This window comes from Coregonus clupeaformis, chromosome 5 (assembly GCF_020615455.1).
Source record: "Coregonus clupeaformis isolate EN_2021a chromosome 5, ASM2061545v1, whole genome shotgun sequence".
Lineage (NCBI taxonomy): Eukaryota > Metazoa > Chordata > Actinopteri > Salmoniformes > Salmonidae > Coregonus > Coregonus clupeaformis.
Genome location: NC_059196.1, coordinates 5925259 through 5945609, shown reverse-complemented (window position 1 = coordinate 5945609; position 20351 = coordinate 5925259). Strand labels below are relative to the sequence as shown.

At 41.1% G+C, this 20351-nt stretch overlaps 1 protein-coding gene and 1 pseudogene across 5 annotated transcripts; one reads left to right on the top strand and one right to left on the bottom strand.

The window, feature by feature from the left end:
• The first annotated feature begins 1171 nt into the window (after positions 1–1171).
• LOC121559667 (dixin-A) lies at positions 1172–17240 on the top strand. 5 transcript variants are annotated; one of them, XM_041872807.1, is made up of 15 exons: positions 1176–1780; positions 7366–7523; positions 7747–7892; positions 10066–10155; positions 10413–10466; positions 10578–10628; positions 10877–10981; positions 11136–11189; positions 11311–11400; positions 11506–11580; positions 11811–11978; positions 12195–12261; positions 14918–15026; positions 15303–15411; positions 16859–17240. In XM_041872807.1, the coding sequence occupies exons 1-15, from the start codon at positions 1758–1760 to the stop codon at positions 16940–16942; spliced, it is 1383 nt and encodes a 460-aa protein (XP_041728741.1). In that variant the 5' UTR covers positions 1176–1757; the 3' UTR covers positions 16943–17240. The 5 variants fall into 5 exon arrangements, with proteins under 5 accessions (XP_041728748.1, XP_041728741.1, XP_041728733.1 ...); XM_041872799.1 differs by having other exon boundaries at positions 7744–7892; positions 11314–11400; XM_041872794.1 differs by having other exon boundaries at positions 1177–1780; positions 7744–7892; positions 11814–11978.
• LOC121559703 lies at positions 17241–19498 on the bottom strand (annotated as a pseudogene).
• Positions 19499–20351: the final 853 nt, after the last annotated feature.

The window sequence follows — 20351 nt, the reverse complement described above, 5'->3', positions numbered from 1 at the left end:
TGTTGTATTTTTTACTTTTTTTTTTTTTTTACCCCATATGTAACTCTGTGTTGTTTTTATTGCACTGCTTTGCTTTATCTTGGCCAGGTCGCAGTTGTAAATGAGAACTTGTTCTCAACTGGCTTACCTGGTTAAATAAAGGTGAAATAAATAAAAATAAAATAAAATAGCCATGTTATTACCTGGTACTTCCTGTATATAGACATGTTATTTTTACTCGTCATTGTATTTTGTTATTCACTGTGTATTTATTCCTTGTGTCAATATTTCTATTTTCTATTATTATTATTTTTATATTTCACTCTGCATTGTTGGAAAAGGACCCGTAAGTAAGCATTTCACTGTAAGTCTACACCTGTTGTTTACAAAGCATGCTAAATGGCATATTATTATTATTATTATTATTATTATTATTATTATTATTATTATGTGACAAATAAAAATGTGATTTGATTTAATGGGGCAAATAGGATACTTAGTTACAAGAACAACTCAATCCCTACCCCCTGATGCTGCTGCTAGGGCCCAAAAGAGTAAACACGTATCATTACCATTCCATGTCACACAAAGCCTTTTGTCTTCATTGCCTCCCTTATTCAAACCAAGATGATCCCAATTTCCCACAGTTTTGGTCAGGCTGGTAATATTGTGTTGTGCATGTGCCCTATCTGTCTAAAATCAACAACAACAAAAATATAAAATGTATTTGAACTCAGGTTGTGATTATTTGATCTAATAGAAAACGTATGCTTATTTATGCAAATCATATAGTTGATGTCACATGCTATCATTATAGCTTTAAAATACTATTATTATCCGTGCTTAAGCATTATATGGCCCAGTGTCCTCTATCTGGTTGTTTGAGGTACTCACTCTAAGATAATATATCATTACCCACTCACACATGCTTCAACTTGTTTGACATGGCTCCATGCAAACCTGTGATTTAGAATCAGCCAAAAATGGCTCAGTTGGAAACCACATACCACACAGTGTTAGTTTAGAATATACTGTAGATTAACAACACAATGTAAATGAGATATGCCCAATTTCAGCTACAGTAGCAGCACATACAGACCCCCTCCTGCTCTAGTGAGAGGGGAAGAGTGTGGGAGGGGGAGGTATGAAAGAGAGTGTGGGAGGGGGAGGTAAGAAAGAGAGTGTGGGAGGGGGAGGGTAAACACTCAGACAGAGCCATGTCTGACAGCCTTGCTGCTCACTGAAAGAACAAGGGACAGGGGAAAAAGCCTGTGCGGCTGAGCATGAGAAAAACAGTGAGGAGGGAGGAACGAAGATATAGGGTGAGGGTGAGAGAACGCAAGAGAGAAAATATATGGAGGAGGAGAGCTCAGCCACAGCAGGAGTGTGTTCTGAAAAACCAGGCAGAATTAAACCGCTGGTGAGCCTGAACACCAATTCTCTCCATTCTGCCACAGGCTGGGAGGGATTGAGCCTGGATTTCCATTGGGTTCTTCCAGGGAGTGATTTAGAGAAAAGTCCAGGGCTGTTGGTTAGGATTTGTAGCTTTATTTAGGGAATATGCTGGAGAGGATTTGAACACGCTGTTCGCTGTTATTGCAAATTGCACACAGTAGTGTCTGCGACGTGGAGGCTCAGTCTGCTGGTTAGTGTTGGCAGTGCTGCTCCCACCCCTGCTGCTAGGGTTGTTTTGGGGCTATGTTTCTGACTGATTAGGGCAGCATCACCCACATGCAGGGCAGAGGCTGAATGGGAGGTAAAGAGTGCAACTAACCAGCATGGGAGCCAAACAGATGAAATGGTAAGAGTTGGATTTCACAAATGATATGCAATATCTCTTGATTTACATAACATAACTGTCTCTCTCCCTCTCGTTGTTACAATCAGTGGTTGTAATATAGAAATGCAGTGTTTGTTCATTGACCATTGCCTTGACAGTAATATGCTACCTTTACAGTGACGGGAGTGGCTATGACACCTCGATACAGTGCAAGCACTATGTCATTTAGAAGATGTCATTTCTTTGTCTAATCAATCTTATGTTACACGTGTTAGATAAACTAATCAGAGTGTGATAGCTTGTAGAAATTGAGTAGTTCACATAATTTTAGGGCTGGGCTTTCGCTTTTGGCTTTTGTCTGAATGTAGGTGTGGGTGTGCCTCTCTGGTATGGATACTGTGCGTCCGTGTAGGTGTTTGTCTGGAAGAGGATCTATAGTCTTATGTGAATGAATGAGTGACATTGCCGGCAAACTACAGTGTTTGGCATTGCTGTGATATCCATTTGCAGATCGGCTCACATCTCAGATTTACTTTGATCAGACTGATTAGCATCACACTGTATATGAGCATGTCCAATCTCACATGGTGTTTTAGTGTTATACAGTATTTAGTTCCAGAGATTAGGATAATTTCTGTTTAATATTTGCCCACCATAGTGGAGGTTTTATTTCCAACCCCAAATATATTGACAGTAAATACAAAAATGACATTATACTGTAAAATAGGCCACAGGTACATTTGATCCTCTTTCAGAGATAACATTGAAAAGTTAAAGCAATGCACATTCAGTTAAATTGAAGACAGATTTGAATTAAAAACATATTATTATTTCAAGAGGATTTACTTTATTTTATATAAAGGGATTACAAGAGACATTCAAAGGCCAGATATGCTGAAGTGAAGCTCATCTCTTGCTAATCTCAGTGGCTAATCTTGGTATCTCTACTGTATGTTGTTGTTTCAGTTGGCACAACAAATCAGCAGGGTACATCTTTTAAGGGTTATCCACAGAAATTACAATATGTACCTATAACAAACTACACCCAGGACAAAGGAAAGGCGTGCCACGATAGAGAGACTTACACAGAACATTGGTTGGCATGTACAGTGGGGAAAAAAAGTATTTAGTCAGCCACCAATTGTGCAAGTTCTCCCACTTAAAAAGATGAGAGAGGCCTGTAATTTTCATCATAGGTACACGTCTACTATGACAGACAAATTGAGAAAAAAAAATCCAGAAAATCACATTGTAGGATTTTTAATGAATTTATTTGCAAATTATGGTGGAAAATAAGTATTTGGTCACCTACAAACAAGCAAGATTTCTGGCTCTCACAGACCTGTAACTTCTTCTTTAAGAGGCTCCTCTGTCCTCCACTCGTTACCTGTATTAATGGCACCTGTTTGAACTTGTTATCAGTATAAAAGACACCTGTCCACAACCTCAAACAGTCACACTCCAAACTCCACTATGGCCAAGACCAAAGAGCTGTCAAAGGACACCAGAAACAAAATTGTAGACCTGCACCAGGCTGGGAAGACTGAATCTGCAATAGGTAAGCAGCTTGGTTTGAAGAAATCAACTGTGGGAGCAATTATTAGGAAATGGAAGACACTGATAATCTCCCTCGATCTGAGGCTCCACGCAAGATCTCACCCTGTGGGGTCAAAATGATCACAAGAACGGTGAGCAAAAATCCCAGAACCACACGGGGGGACCTAGTGAATGACCTGCAGAGAGCTGGGACCAAAGTAACAAAGCCTACCATCAGTAACACACTAAGCCGCCAGGGACTCAAATCCTACAGTGCCAGACGTGTCCCCCTGCTTAAGCCAGTACATGTCCAGGCCCGTCTGAAGTTTGCTAGAGTGCATTTGGATGATCCAGAAGAGGATTGGGAGAATGTCATATGGTCAGATGAAACCAAAATAGAACTTTTTGGTAAAAACTCAACTCGTCGTGTTTGGAGGACAAAGAATGCTGAGTTGCATCCAAAGAACACCATACCTACTGTGAAGCATGGGGGTGGAAACATCATGCTTTGGGGCTGTTTTTCTGCAAAGGGACCAGGACGACTGATCCGTGTAAAGGAAAGAATGAATGGGGCCATGTATCGTGAGATTTTGAGTGAAAACCTCCTTCCATCAGCAAGGGCATTGAAGATGAAACGTGGCTGGGTCTTTCAGCATGACAATGATCCCAAACACACCGCCCGAGCAAACGAAGGAGATGCTTCGTAAGAAGCATTTCAAGGTCCTGGAGTGGCCTAGCCAGTCTCCAGATCTCAACCCCATAGAAAATCTTTGGAGGGAGTTGAAAGTCCGTGTTGCCCAGCGACAGCCCCAAAACATCACTGCTCTAGAGGAGATCTGCATGGAGGAATGGGCCAAAATACCAGCAACAGTGTGTGAAAACCTTGAAGACTTACAGAAAACGTTTGACCTGTGTCATTGCCAACAAAGGGTATATAACAAAGTATTGAGAAACTTTTGTTATTGACCAAATACTTATTTTCCACCATAATTTGCAAATAAATTCATTAAAAATCCTACAATGTGATTTTCTGGATTTTTTTTCTCATTTTGTCTGTCATAGTTGACGTGTACTTATGATAAAAATTACAGGCCTCTCTCATCTATTTAAGTGGGAGAACTTGCACAATTGGTGGCTGACTAAATACTTTTTTTCCCCACTGTACTTCATACTTCTTTGCCTGTAGTTCTTATTTACATTTACATCATTTAGCAGACGTTCTTATCCAGAGTGACTTACAAATTGGTGCATTCAATTTATTACAATATTATTTTAATTGAGTTGCAGTGTTCATCAATGGGGAGTACTTAGGGATAACTACTTCAGTAGAATCAGATAAGATGGCCACCAGACCACAGAGGCTCTGTTTATGTAACCTACTGTCCCTGTTTCTCAGCAGCTCAGTAGAATCAACAAAGTAGGCCCCTTATGACAGAAAACATCCCAAACTTCCTGAATATGATAACTAAATGGTATAACCTAATTCTCACAACTCTATTCAAGTCATCATACTGTATCTACGAGACAGTACATCCCTACCAACTCAATTACATATCAATCCAAGCAAGCATTATGTGGTACCTGCCTCCACATACAGTACTAATAATTTACAGCTGAGGCACAGTAAGAGAGCACATACAGACCGTCCTGTTACCCAATTAACCCTAACTCAGCTCCCTCTGTTCACAGTATTAGTGAATGGATAAAGGGTGGATAAAGGGAAATTCCATGGTAACAGAGTGATGCTGAGACTCAGATCTTTCACTTTAAAATGTATGTCAAATAAAAACCAGAGATTGCAAAGTTAACAAATCATATAACCATATGCATCACTCTTTTACCATGTAATTGCCCTAAAGTAAAAACAATGTGTAGTAGGTATTCTTTCCCTATAGCAACCCCAAGTCAATGTAATTACATGGTATTACAAAAGGGACAGATCAAGCCAGGGCAGGTATACAGTTGCAGCCCTCATATTCAGTCATGCAATGATATAAAAAAGACAGATGCCATCCTAACACTACATTAAACCAGACATGAATCTCACACACAGGCTGTAATGTGAGTCTAATTACCTTATGTCAACATTATGCTATGGTTACAGAATTGCAATCCATCATCATCCACCCATCTTTCATTTTTCTTAAGAAAGATAGTCTCTCTCCCCTTTTCAACATGTTATGCCCAAGGGTTTTAGGTTGAATAGTGGCAGAGAGGGGCAACAATTACAAAATACAAATATAAAATACAATTACAAAATACCCTAAAGACCAATGTATAAAAATAAAATACATTATACTTTTGCAAAGTATTGTATTGAATTAAAATACAAGTATTTTGTATTTTCAAAATACATTTGCAAGTACACCCTTAACCTCAACAACATTTCAGTAATGGTAAAAAAAAAAAGTGTTTTACTTGCTATGACTGTGATAATGTGGTTGTTTACCTGTTTCTACTTTAGTTGAATGCACTGACTATAAGTTGCTATGGATGCTAAATGACCAAAATGCACTTGCAAAGCATGCTAGTTATTATTATTCTAATGAGCTCCACCCCCGAACGAGACCATATTTGAATAAAAATGTGAATGACTGTAGAGATAGGCAAAGATACATCAAAATGTATCTTGTTATAAAATACCCTAAAGAATGTATGAAAAGAAAATACAAAATACCATTGTCAATAATACAGAAAAGTATAATATATAATAAAAAAAATATACATTTAAAGTAGGCAAAAAAAACAAAAAAAAATCATAGACAAACTATTTCAGTGAAATATTCCAAACAAATAAATGTATGAACCCCAAACGTTTTTTCAATTTCAACTTATTTTAGAAGAAATAGACCCTATATAATTGTCTGTCCGACTGTTTAAAAGTATTTTGTATTTTGAAAATGCAAAATACAGCTCTCTGAAGTATCTTGCTACAAAATACATTGGACTGTAGTTTAGGCCAGTGAAATACAAATTACAAAATACGCAAAGGTAATTGAAATACATATTTCAAATACATGTAACATAAATACTGCCCATCTCTGAATAGTGGTGTATTTTATCCTTTGTCTGGCATATGACTTAACCACACAGACAGAAGCATGGTTGTTTTCCCACAGATACCAATAAAAGGATCACGGAATCCCCTCTCTGGGAGCCATATCTAATGCCTGGGGTCATAGAACACATGTGGCTGGATCCCATTTCTAAAAAACACACAAGAGGGAACATGACAAGAGGCCCAGACCTCAGGGTGCTGGGAATGTACTCAGCACAGACAAAGATCATCATAACATACAGACTGAGTACATAACAGACTGAGTACATAACAGACTCAGTACATGCTGAAAGAGGAAATCATCCTCTCAGAGACATTGAAATCATTGTTAGTTTTGAACTGATGTCTCCGGAGGAAAAAACAATCCTAAGAATGTGTTGTTACAAAAACTGTTTCTAAATCCCGCCCCTATCTGACTGTTTGAAAAAGGAAATAGTTAGTTGTTTGACTCAAATGTGTCCCATTTGTCTGAAGTTGCCTGTAAAGTGCATTTTAATTTAAGTAAAACTTAATATTTTGGACAGTCACTTATGTTTGTGTCAATTAAGTTGAATTAATTAATTAATGAACAAACAAATTCCATCTCTGTGTTAACTTACACCCCCCTCCGTATTTATTTGGACAGTGAAGCTGAAACTTTTAATTTGGCTCTCTATTCCAGCATTTTGGGCCACTATTAGGCCACTGTATAGAATGTCGCCTCTTATTTGAGTGTATTTTAAAACAGAATGTCGCATATGAAACATTTGATCTCAAATCCAAAATGCTGTGGTATAGAGCCATATTAAAAGTTTTAGCTTCACTGTACAAATAAATACAGAGGGAGTGTATGTTCACAGTGTATCATTCTGTTGAAATATTGCTCAGTCCAGATGGCATTTACAGTATGTACAGTATATGTAATTTCAAGAAGAATGTCTTCCATGAATATTTATTTACTGTTTCTTTATATTTGGCTCAGCAGCAAACAAACTTATTCCTTATTCCTGTCTTTTCCCACCATCTGTTGCAGCCTCAGTTCAGCCAGCCCTGCACACTCCCCTAAAGAAGAGTACATCATCGCTCAGTCCACAGACACTCCTAAAGAAGCATTTATCTCAGCTCAATCTGAAGACCACGCCGAGCCTGGAGATGACAAATCAGAGTTGACGGAAAGGAAATCTGATACAGGTTGACTGCACATCAATTTGCTCGTGCTGAAATCTGTTTTCATTTGATTTATCTGCTATAAAAATGACGTTTTATCATGCCCGGTCTGTTTCTGTCTGTCTGTCTATCTATCTGTCTGTCCATCCATCCGTCCATCCCTCTGTCTTTCCATCCCTCCCTCTGTCTGTCTGTCCTTCTGTTTGTCTGGCTGTCCATCTGTCTGTGTGTCTGTGCCCTCCAGAAGAGGTGTTGTCTCTCTGCGGCCTGTGTCCGACCCCGGGGCATGGTGGGCCAGAGGAGGAGAGATCATGGGAGGAGCAGCTGGAGTGTCACCAGGAGCAGCTGGAAAAGGAGATGCAGGAGGCCAGGAGGATGGTGTTCCGCCTGCAGGTAACTAATGACTCCTCACACACACAGACACATACGCACGCATGCATGCACCCGCACACACACACACATACGCACACACTCACACATGCATGCTCCCGCACACACACGCACACATACACACACACTAACACACACACACACACCAAGGTTATTGTAGTAAACTAAAACTGAATTTTTTATTTATTTTTATAATTGTAAACTGAAATAAAATAATTAACAAACCCATTTGAAATTAAAACTATACTGAAACTATTATATTTGACTCCAAAACTAAGTAAAATAAATAAAAACCATCATGAATTATGTTCAGTTTTACTTTTTTGGGGGGCAAAAATTGAATGGGGTTTTCAAGCTTTTTTTTTCTCTAATGGGTGTTTTCAAGCTTCTGAATCTGTTGAGTTAGAGATTAACTTTATAATTTAAAGGTAGACTCAGCGAGCTGACTTTGCCACGAGCAGCACCACAGATATTTGGCTCGTTTGAGTGGTAAGGCTAAACCAACCGACTGTAGACAAAAGTTGAGGAGTGAAGTCAGGGGAGGTGCATCTGCGACAGCTGAAAGTCGGACACTAATGTGGTTTTCCAACAGCAACCCACTGGGCACAGACGTCAATTCAACGTCTATTTCACGTTGGTTTAACGTAATTTCATTGAAATGATGTGGAAACAACGTTGATTCAACCAGTATGTGCCCAGTGGGAAGGCTCAGATCAACATGGCAGTGTTGCCATTGTCTATAAAAGGTTTTCTTTATAATGTTGAAAGAAACATGTTTCTAACCCCCATGTCACACAGTCACAAACGGAAATCCTAATATAATGTGTGTAAACATTGTAAAATCAATTAGTGAGACAGAGCCTCAAATATCACATTTGTTTGTGTATACTATGTCTACTATACACATAAATCACAGCTAATTGGTTCTTGTTCATTCATGTCTTTGGTCACGTTCACGTGGGTCAAACAAAAACAGCCTAATGATAGGTTAACAATAGATCCTCACACAATGCAGGTAATGGCTGCAGGAGGAAGTTGGTGAAGGGCAGAAATTTGCGTCGACTGCAGTCAAAACTTCATGACCTTTGATCACATGATTTTTGTAAAGTGCGTGCAGTCAACATGTAGGCACAAGTCGGGCAATTTTTATCCCCACGATGCAACACACTTTGAAAGGCGGTGACACTTAACAAAAGTGATCTGCTCGAACGCGGCCATTGAGATGAGCACGATGCAAGACCTTTCTCTCACACAGTCACACAAAGTACCTGCGCATGTGCACGGTTGCGCTTCATGCTGCCACAACATGGTAGCTACAGGACCAAAACAGCTGAGAAGTTTAGCCTCGCGCTTCAACGCTACTGGTTGTTGCGGAAATTGACCCACTACTACTGCTTACTTGGTGCATCTGCGTCATCTGAGTCTACCTTTAAACCTAACCTAACCTATAACCTGACCCATCTCCTTATGCATTACTGCCCCACAGTGGCAAGAAGTGACCTCCCAAAAACCCCAAACACTAAACAACACAGAAATGGCTCCTAGCCTCCCACGCATAGGCTTCTTTCTGTCCGTAACACTAAAACTAAATTATATAAGAACGAAATAGAAATGTTTTTATGAAACTTAAACTAAACAAAAATGAGTAAAGTGGAACTGAAAACTAACTGAAACTAAACTGATTTCAAATGAAAATGTTAGAACTAATAGAAAGAAAAACTAAACTTATGTTTAGTATGTTTAAGATGTAACCCTCCAAGGCTCCAGCTAAGGTAAGTATACAATGAGATTGTGATCATTCAAGCTTTATCTGGTATCAAGGAGCTGAGTGCTCTTAATCTAGCACAATCTAATCTATCCTGTCAGGTATAAACCCCCCCCAACCTCTACCCCACCCTGCCCAACTGAGGATGATCACATAAAAGGGTCCTGCACATGTCCAAGCCAAGCATTTGCTCTATGTTCACTGTCCAGTTCAGGTTGGCAGCCTTCTGGTGTAGGAGAGGCCATACGTCCATATCGGTGTGTGTGTGTCTGACATGTTTTTATGCATGCATGTGTTGTGGTCGACAGGCTTTCTTTCTCTCTGGTGTGTGTTTATACTGTGAAATGTATTCTGGGTGTGTAGGCTTTATCTTATGTGTACAGTATGTGTCTATCACTCTCTTCTCTCCAGGCTCTACTGCTGCACGGCTCTCTCCCTGAGGACGAGCAGGACGTCTCCATGGGCTTCGGGGATAGCAGAGCTAACTCTGAGCAGCAGCTGGTACTGTGTCCGCCCCCATCCTCTCTGTACATAATACGGCATGTTCAGCCACCCACTGTGATGTAGCGGTGTCAGACCCTGGCATGCTATAATGTTTTTACTGTCACTCTAGAGTCCAGAAAAGACGCAGATACTGTAGAAGCGTGAATGAGTATATGTTATCTGCTTAGCCTGTTTTCATGCAAGGCCACTGTCTCTTTATAAGCGCTGACATTTCTCTATTCTCTCATATTGCCGCTCATCCCATCGCTTTGAAGGTTCTAATCCGCAGTCGTCTGGACCAAAGCATGGAGGAGGCTCTTGATCTGAAGGTACAGTAAGTAAAATTAATTGGGCTTAATGTGGATGAGCTGCCATAAGATCAAAGACCTCCCCCTCCTAATGAAATGTCTCTGAGTCTGTCTGTCTTTCTGTACTCTCAGAGGGAGCTTCTGAGGCACAAGCAGGAGGCACGCCACCTTCAGGCCATTAAGGTAAGACCTGCAGTCAAACCCTCTTAAGTTTGTTTGGATCATTACTTATACATGGATTAGTGGCATTTATTCAGTTCTCATGCCAGCTCTGGGTAGAGAAGCAGCACCTTTTAGCCTCCAGTGTTCCTTTACAGAAGAGTTGTGTGCTCTGTTTTAGGCTTTATAAGGATCCATATTAGTGGGTCCTTACTCTTTGGTATCCAAACAGGCCTCTCTAGCATTGTCTTTGATCTGCCTTTCCTCATTAGGATGCTCTTCAGCAGCGTATGTCTGTACAGGAGGCTGCAGTGCTGCAGCTGAAGCAGGAGCTACTGAGGTGCAGTATGGGCAAAGAGCAACTGGAGGGGGAGAACGTGAGTCAAATGATATGATAATACAGACGTTGACATTTAGAACGAATATTTGACCTTTTTATTCAATGGCTCTATCTATTTATGTATTCAAATATTCACAAAGTGTTTTGTTCATCCACATTACAAATATAAGTATATATTTGTACATTTGTAGGCAGAGCTCAAACGGAAGTTGAGCGATCGGAACAAACTGCTCAGTGAATATGAGGTAAGATAAGAAAATATGTGCATTTTCACCATTTCAACACACTTTAACATTTGGATATGATTATGTAGTTGAAACGTATCAAAGTATCACAGATATCACAGTGATATGTCTATAAAACCAGCAGCAACTTGGAAAAAAGGATAGACTACTTCAGCAACAGCAATTGAAACTGGACGATGCTCGCCACAACTCTACTGAAGGAAGCCACAGGGTATGGTACCATAATCAAACTGCTTCCACTACACTTACAGTAAATGACATGTATTTGTTGTAGATTGAAAAGTTGGTAAGATATATTATATCTGTTTTTCTTCAGTCATTTAGGAGTGAAAAGAGTGGGTACAGTAACTCTGTGGGCCCACCCCCTGGTCCGGCCTTACAACACACAGCGGTGAGTCATGTACACCTATGTACATTTCCTACATGTGTTTACATGTTGGTGGGAGGGAGTGTGTGATTGATTAAATGTGTGTTTTAGATATGTTTCATGTCATCATTATAGCTTTTTCTAGAGCTAGAGACCTAATGGAGATTAAAGGCCATGGCCAAATGATCAACAACCTTCAAATTTGCCTGGCCACCAGTTCTAGTGGTTTATGTCATAATGTGTGTGTATGTTAGCAGGGGGAGGAACTGCAGCTGGTGAGGGAGGCCCTGCGTAGTCTGAGGGATGGCTTCTCAGGTCACGACCCTCAGCATCACACCCTGGACACACTGGAGCAAGGGGTGGCCAGTCTCATGGACCGCCTACACACACTCGACCCACGCCGCAGGCAGCAGGACAGAGGGGTACATACACACACACACACACATACACACACATACACACACACACACACACACACACACAGCAATATACACAGAGGACCACAGAGGTGGGTGCTGTGTGAATGCTGTTAGCGTTAAATTATGCACCTGATGTGATAATCATGTGTTTATCGTGTGCACATCGTGACTGACTGAATTGGCATTTATCTTAGTAACTGTGACTCTGTCTTCTTGTAGGGTCAGTACAAGTCACCAGGACGAAGAGCCAACCCCACAGACAGGGACTCATGGCCACCCAGCTCAAGTAAGATAAACTGTTTGTTTTGCCGTTCTCAACAACCTTGCTAATTCTCTTCATGCAACTTTATATAATTGTGTAATTAAATTACATTGAGCACATGTTAGGAGGTATTGAGCATTTTAATTAGCTAGGGTGGCTATCTGTAGAGAAAAGGGTAATATTAATCCAACTTGGTCTGGTCCACATAATTATTAAAGACTTAGCCCTCAGGTACCTATCAAATGATTTGACTTATATTAGAGATGTCTACCAATACAACACCAGAGCAATAGACTCTGATATTGCCTGTTTTAAATGTAAGCGTCTATCTGGTAAGAACACCTTTTTATATACCGACGCTGTTGAGTGGAACAAACTACCACATAAACTCAAAGCCATGGTGACCATAGTTGAGGAGACTAAATTACTTGGTGTTACCTTAGATTGTAAACCGTCATGGTCGAAAAAATATAGATTCAATGGATGGGGAGAGGTCTGACCGTAATAAAGAGATGCTCTGCTTTTTTGACCCCACACTCCACAAAGCAAATCCTGCAGGCTCTAGTTTTATCTTATCTTGATTATTGTCCAGTCATATGGTGAAGGGCTGCAAAGAAAGACCTAGTTAAGCTGCAGCTGGCCCAGAACAGAGCGGCACGTCTTGCTCTTCATTGTAATCAGAGGGATAATATTAATACTATGCATGCCAGTCTCTCTTGGCTAAGAGTTGAGGAAAGACTGACTGCGTCACTTCTTGTTGTAAGAAACATGAATGTGTTGGAAATTCCAAATTGTTTACATAGTCAACTTACACACAGCACTGACACACACACTTACCCCACCAGACATGCCACCAGGGTTTTCACAGTTCCCAGGTCCAGAACAAATTCAAGGAAACGTACAGTATTATACAGAGCCATGAGTGCATGGAACTCCCTTCCATCTTATATAGTGCAAGTAAACAGCAAACCTGGTTTCAAAAAATTAATAAAGCAACACTTCACGGCACAACTCCTCTTCCAATGTGACCTACTTGTTGTGTGTATGTACTGACATGTACTGTATGTGTAACTGATAGATGCACACACACTACATGTTCATGTTTTGAATGTATGCAAATTGTAAAGTATTTTGTCTGTAATGTCTTTTTCGTTATGTGTCGGACCCCAGTAAGACTAACTGTCGCCTTTGGTGTCGGCTAATGGGGGATCCTAATAAATCAAATCAAAACCATAACTTCATTTAAAAAGAATGTCAAAATCTGGCTAATGATCAACATTTTTCATGTCTCTATCTATGTAATGTAATGTTTTAGCACCATGGAAATGTCTGACTTTCTTGTGATATCCCTGGCATGTTAATTTGTAATCTTTATGTATGTATGGTGTGTATATGTTTTTTTATTGGCAAATAAAATCAATCAATCAATCCTATCTTTAAGCTGTAGCCAGTAAGCGAACCTATACTACCGGTCAAAAGCTTTAGAACCCCTACTCATTCAAGGGTTTTTCTTTATTTTTACTATTTTCTACAATGTAGAATAGTGAAGACATCAAAACCATGAAATAACACATGGAATCATGTAGTAACCAAAAAAGTGTTAAACAGATAAAAATATATTTGAGATTCTTCAAATAGCCACCCTTGCCTTGATGACAGCTTTGCACACTCTTGGGATTCTCTCAACCACCTTCATGAGGTAGTCACCTGGAATGCATTTAAATTAACAGGTGTGCCTTCTTAAAAGTTAATTAATTAAGTTCAAGTAACAGACACATCTCAACATCAACTGTTCAGAGGAGACTGTGTGAATCAGGCCTTCATGGTCGAATTGCTACAAAAAAACCACTACTACAGGACACCAATAAGAAGAAGAGACTTGCTTGGGCCAAGAAACACGAGCAATGGACATTAGACCGGTGGAAATTTGTCCAAATTGGAGATTTTTGTTCCAACCGCTGTGTCTTTGTGAGACACGGTGTGGGTGAACGGATGATCTCCGCATGTGTATTTCCCACCGTAAAGCATGGAGGAGGAGGTGTTATGGTGTGGGGGTGCTTTGCTGGTGACACTGTCTGTGATTTATTTAGAATTCAAGGCACACGTAACCAGCATGGCTACCACAGCATTCTACAGCGATACGCCATCCCATCTGGTTGGGCTTACTGGGACTATCATTTGTTTTTCAACAGGACAATGACCCAACACACCTCCAGGCTGTGTAAGGGCTATTTTATCAAGAAGGAGAGTGATGGAGTGCTGCATCAGATGACCTGGCTTCCACAATCCCCCGACCTCAACCAAATTGAGATGGTTTGGGATGAGTCGGACCATAGAGTGAAGGAAAAGCAGCTAACAAGTGCTCAGCATATGTGGGAACTCCTTCAAGACTGTTGGAAAAGCATTCCAGGTGAAGCTGGTTTAGAGAATGCAAAGAGTGTGCAAAGCTGTCATCAAGGCAAAGGGTGGCTATTTTGAGGAATCTCAAATATAAAATATATTTGAATTTATCTAACACTTTTTTGGTTATTACATGATTCCATATGTGTTATTTCATAGTTTTGATGTCTTCACTATTATTCTACAATGTAGAAAATAGTAAAAATAAAGAAAAACCCTTGAATGAGTAGGTGTTCTAAAACTTTTGACTGGTAGTGTATATGTTTTTATTTGTTTTCAGAAATAGCTCACTCTCACAGTAGCCCTGGCCTGGACTCCACAGTCTCCACTAAAGTGCTCTACTTCACTGATCGCTCACTCACTCCTTTCCTGGTCAACATCTCCAAAAGGTACAAATCCAGAATCCTTCTTTGGATCTTGATGATGTCCATTGCATGTGTATCTTTGTGTTGTATGGTTGCGTGCTGCCTGTAAGTTGTGGATGGAATGTATGTGTTAGTACATGTGTACATTGTTAGGGTATTGAATGCATGCATGTGTATCATTGGTGTGTGTGTGGTGTGTCTATGTGCTGTAGCATTGTGAGGGAATGTGCATGTCTGTGTCTCTGCACAGATCAGTGTACCATGATGCCATCTGACAGTGAGACTGTGCTGTGCTGTTAGGCTGGGGGAGGTGACTCTGAGAGACTTCAAGGCAGCGGTGGACCGCCAGGGCAGCTTCAGGTACCACTTCAAAGCCCTCGACCCAGAGTTTGGGACTGTGAAGGAGGAGGTAGGCATGTTTTGGATTACAGCTTTGGGTTTACATTTGGATAGGGTTAACTGTTACCACTGAGGGGGAAATGACTGAATGACCAAAATGAAATAATGAAACACTTGGAATTGGCAATAGTTCCAAAACCCAGTAACTATTTTAAAATCATAGAGATGAGGATTCTCTATAAAGGTTAATAAACTTTATATACAAAAGTATATGGACATCCCTTCAAACTAGTGGATTCGGCTATTTTAGCCACACCCGTTGCTGACAGCTGTGTAAAATCGAGCACACAACCATGCAATCTCCATAGACAAACATTGGCAGTAGAATGGCCTTACTGAAGAGCTTAGTGACTTTCAACGTGGCACCGTCATAGGATGCCACCTTTCCAACAAGTCAGTTGGTCAAATTTCTGCCCTGCTAGAGCTGCCTCAGTCAACTGTAAGTGCTGTTATGTAAGTGCGGCTCAGCCGCGAAGTGGTAGGCAACACAAGCTCACAGAACGGGACCACCGAGTGCTGAAGCGTGTAAAAATCATCTGTCCTTGGTTGCAACACTCACTACCGAGTTCCAAACTGCCTCTGGAAGCAACCTCAGCACAATAACTGTTTGTCGGGAGCTTCATAAAATGGGTTTCCATGGCCGAGTAACCGCACACAAGCCTAAGATCACCACGCACAATGCCAAGTGTCAGCTGGAGTGGTGTAAAGCTCGCCGCCATTCGACTCTGGAGCAGTGGAAACGCGTTCTCTGGAGTGATGAATCACGCTTCACCATCTGGCAGTCTGACGGACGAATTTGGGTTTGGCGGATGCCAGGAGAACGCTACTTGTCGAATGCATAGTGCCAACTGTAAAGTTTGTTGGAGGAGGAATAATGTTTCAGGCTAGGCCTCTTAGTTCCAGTGAATTGAAATCTTAACGCTACAGCATACAATGACATTCTAGACGATTCTGTGCTTCCAACTTTGTGGCAACAGTTTGGGGAAGACCCTTTCCTGTTTCAGCATGACAATGACCCCGTGCACAAAGCGAGGTCCATATAGAAATGGTTTGTCGAGATCGGTGTGGAAGAACTTGACTGGCCTGCACAGAGCTCTGACCCTCAACCCCATCGAACACCTTTGGGATGACTTGGAACGCCGACTGCGAGCCAGGCCTAATCGCCCAACATCAGTGCCCGACCTCACTAATGCTCTTGTGGCTGAATGGAAGCAAGTCCCCGCAGCAATGTTCCAACATCTAGTGGAAAGCCTTCCCAGAAGAGTGGAGGCTGTTATAGAAGCAAGGGGGGACCAACTCCATATTAATGCCCATGATTTTGGAATGAGATGTTTGACGAGCAGGTGTGCACATACTTTTGGTCATGTAGTGTATGTTTTCAGAGACTGTCTGTCCCTGTATATGTCATAGTTTATATTATAAGAGCATGCATGTCTGGTTCTGATTGGTGTTCTCAGGTGTTCCAGGATGGAGCCCTGGTGCCTGGCTGGGAGGGGAAGATAGTGGCCTGGGTGGAGGAGGACCATGGAGAGAGACGGTAGAACTGGGAACCAACCAACCATAGAGGGAACCACCAGCCTCAAACTGTGACCACTGGACTATGATGCCATAACACCCTCTCAGTATTCTCAGCAGCCCTGCAGAGGTAGTTATTATAACAATTGGGATCAATCTATTTATTACTGTTTCGAGATAAAACCATACTTTCAAAAATGGCTCTTTCCTATGGACATTTTACTTACAGTAACTGTTTGAAGTACAAGTTGTAGTTGCCAAATATGAATGAAGTTGTTCACAATACAATTTTAAAGTTTTAATAAACATGGATTACTGCATGAATATTTACTATTTGTGAATTATTTCCTAGACATGCAGTTAATGTAACTCATGATCATGGAGGACTATAACTCCACTTGAGTCATTAATGTTGCTGTGAATGTCTTTACTGAGGTACTGTTTACTACTACAAAGGTTCAGACGCACAGCTTGTAGGATGCATAGCAGAAATGACATTTATTTTGGTCCATTTGCTTTGAGGTAACTGAAGTTACTACCTTCTCTAATGGCCTTCTTATATTTCCAAAGTCCGAGTCTCTTCAGAGAGACAAATTACCTACTGGGTGTAAGTGTGTCTTGCCAGAACAGACACAGTGTTTTTTTTTTTGTTTGTCTTTGAATTAACTTGTGTGCTTTTAGTGTCGGCAGTACCGGCACTAGAGTATAGACACTTGCAAGTTAATGTCCGTTTCTTCTTGTTGAACGTGGCAGAGGCCGACTCCTCATTCACAGTCTCAGGCAGCTCCAGGTGTAGATGGTACATATCCTCCACTTCTAGTAGTACATAATCCTACAGAGAAATACACACAGACTATTAGACCCAGAAGACCACAGAAAGGATCACTTACAATGTAACATAGGCTATTATGTCAACATAGGAAGTGTTTAAGCAAGACAGACAGAATTTTTGTTAATCTGTCACAGGGCCTTATTCATAGCACAAGGGAAAGGGGAAGCAGAGTGGTCCCTGACCTGGGAAATGTTGAGATGGCACTCTGTGATGGACTGAACATTTGGTAGCTCCACAGTCAGTTCCAGGCTCCAAGAGAGGTCCCTGGGGTCAGCGGCCACTGAGCTGGAGATCACCCGGATCAGGTTATTGGTCTTGTTGCTTTGGTCCACTGGCCCAGGTGTTAGCTAGACAGATGTGATGAACTGCAGAGGTGTACTGTCCTCAGTCTGCCCTTCACACAGAGAGGAGATCTGCTGGAGCAGCGAAGCTGGGGTCTGGGAGGCTGGGAAATGAATGTCAATTGAAGGTAAAAACATTAATCTTTAGCTACAGTACACCTTTAAAAAATCTTGAAGATACTAAGTAGTTAGTAGGTATTGCTCAATACATTTTGATTAAATAATCTCTCCTTTATTTTTATCACCTTGATAAAAAATAACTGTCCCCTTGAACCAGGGAATAATTACATAGAGGCTATACCTGTGTTGGTGGCGGTGCTGGACTGTTTTAGAGAACTCAGGCGGTACTGCATGTCCTCTAGGCTGCCCTTTAGCTTACTGCTGCTGGGCCAGACGCAGGCCATACTGCTGCTGGGTGAAGCTCAGGGCTAACAGGTGGACCTGGTCCTTCTCCCTCTTGTCCTGCTGAGCCTGCTGCAGCACCGCAGGGCTGAACGCCACATCCACCACACTGTAGTCGTCTAAGTACAGGGAAGTTGTAGTACTGAAAAACTGCAATGAAACACCTTTTTAGTTCAAACAGTGTTAGATAACATTGGCATCAAAACCATTAAAAAGTTATAAGAAAGTCAGCTGTCACAATGTTCACTTTTTTGCCTGCACATCTTTTAAAACAGGTTACAATCCAGGTAATTATGCAGAAATACAGGTTTGTGTGCTGCAGGACAACAGTGACTCTTGGTACTTCCTCCTTCATCAGTGTCTGTCTCCAGTCTCCCTCCACACACAGGCACAGGCTTGTTCTCATCAGCAGGGGCAGGGACGCGCTTCCAGCCACACACACATTGATGTACAGCAACCCTTTCTTTGGCTCCTGACACAAACAACAAAACAACTGTTCAGCCTCTTTATAGTTCACACTTCCATATTATTAGCCAGCGGTGCAAGGTCAAACGTGCACTGCAAACAAATGAACAGTATTCTCTTACCATCACACTTAGTTATGTAATTTCTATGTAGGCCAGTGTTCTAAGTTTGTGTGTTTTGAATCTAGAAACACTACAGTGTGGGTGTAGCTGCTCATAGAAAGCAGGTAATTTGTGGTACCAGCATTTCAGTGAGTAGGCAGGAGTCAGGCTAAGGTGGTGCATTACAATCAGCTCCCTGTTTAATCTGTTTCTCGATAAACATCTGGTAGCTTTGGGGGTAATTCTGTGACAGGTCGTCTAACATCGACCAGAACTGGTTGACCTGCTGCAAAACTTCCTTTGTACACCTCAGGGAAGAAGACATATTTCTGAAAAGATGTTGAGGGATTTAGTTTAGTATACACACAGCTCATTGGAGTTTTGCATTTGATTATGGTATGGCAAGGCAAGATAGCTATAGATGAACAAGCATGGAGAGAATTCCTAGCTAGGTTAAATAACGTTACGTTAGCTAGCTACAGTACTGTAGCTAAATAGCTAGCGCTAGGCCTACCACATGTAGCAATACACCAGACAGCAATGCCTTGAATACAATCAAACTATTTGGTACAAATGCTGTGAATCAGATGGAGAACAGTAGTAATCCTTTTAACACAAAACACATATAAATACTCACAGTAAACTTGCTTGCTTCAAGTTATTTTCTATTTTTACCAATGACCTGCCACTGGCATTAAACAAAGCATGTGTGTCCATGTATGCTGATGATTGAACCATATACGCATCAGCAACCACAGCAAATGAAGTCACTGAAACCCTTAACAAAGAGTTGCAGTCTGTTTTGGAATGGGTGGCCACTAATAAACTGGTCCTGAACATCTCTAAAACTAAGAGCATTGTATTTGGTACAAATCATTCCCTAAGTTCTAGACCTCAGCTGAATCTGGTAATGAATGCTGTGGCTGTTGAACAAGTTGAGGAGACTAAATTACTTGCCGTTACCTTAGATTGTAAACTATCATGGTCAAAACATATAGATTCAATGGTTGTAAAGATGGGGAGAGGTCTGTCCATAATAAAGAGATGCTCTGCTTTTTTGACACCACACTTAAAAAAGCAAGTTCTGCAGGCTCTAGTTTAATCTAATCTTGATTATTGTCCAGTCGTGTGGTCCAGTGCTGCAAAGAAAGACCTAGTTAAGCTGCAGCTGGCCCAAAACAGAGTGGCACGTCTTGCTCTTCATTGTAATCAGAGGGCTGATATAAATGCATGCCAGTCTCTCTTGGCTAAGAGTTGAGGAGAGACTGACTGCATCACTTCTTCTTTTTATAAG

Coding starts and splice junctions, on each gene's coding strand:
- LOC121559667 (XM_041872793.1), top strand. CDS start 1,758: ATGGGAGCCAAACAGATGAAATG. Junction 10,629..10,876: donor GCCACCTTCAGGCCATTAAG/GTAAGACCTGCA, acceptor TTTCCTCATTAG/GATGCTCTTCAGCAGCGTAT. Junction 15,412..16,858: donor TTGGGACTGTGAAGGAGGAG/GTAGGCATGTTT, acceptor TGGTGTTCTCAG/GTGTTCCAGGATGGAGCCCT.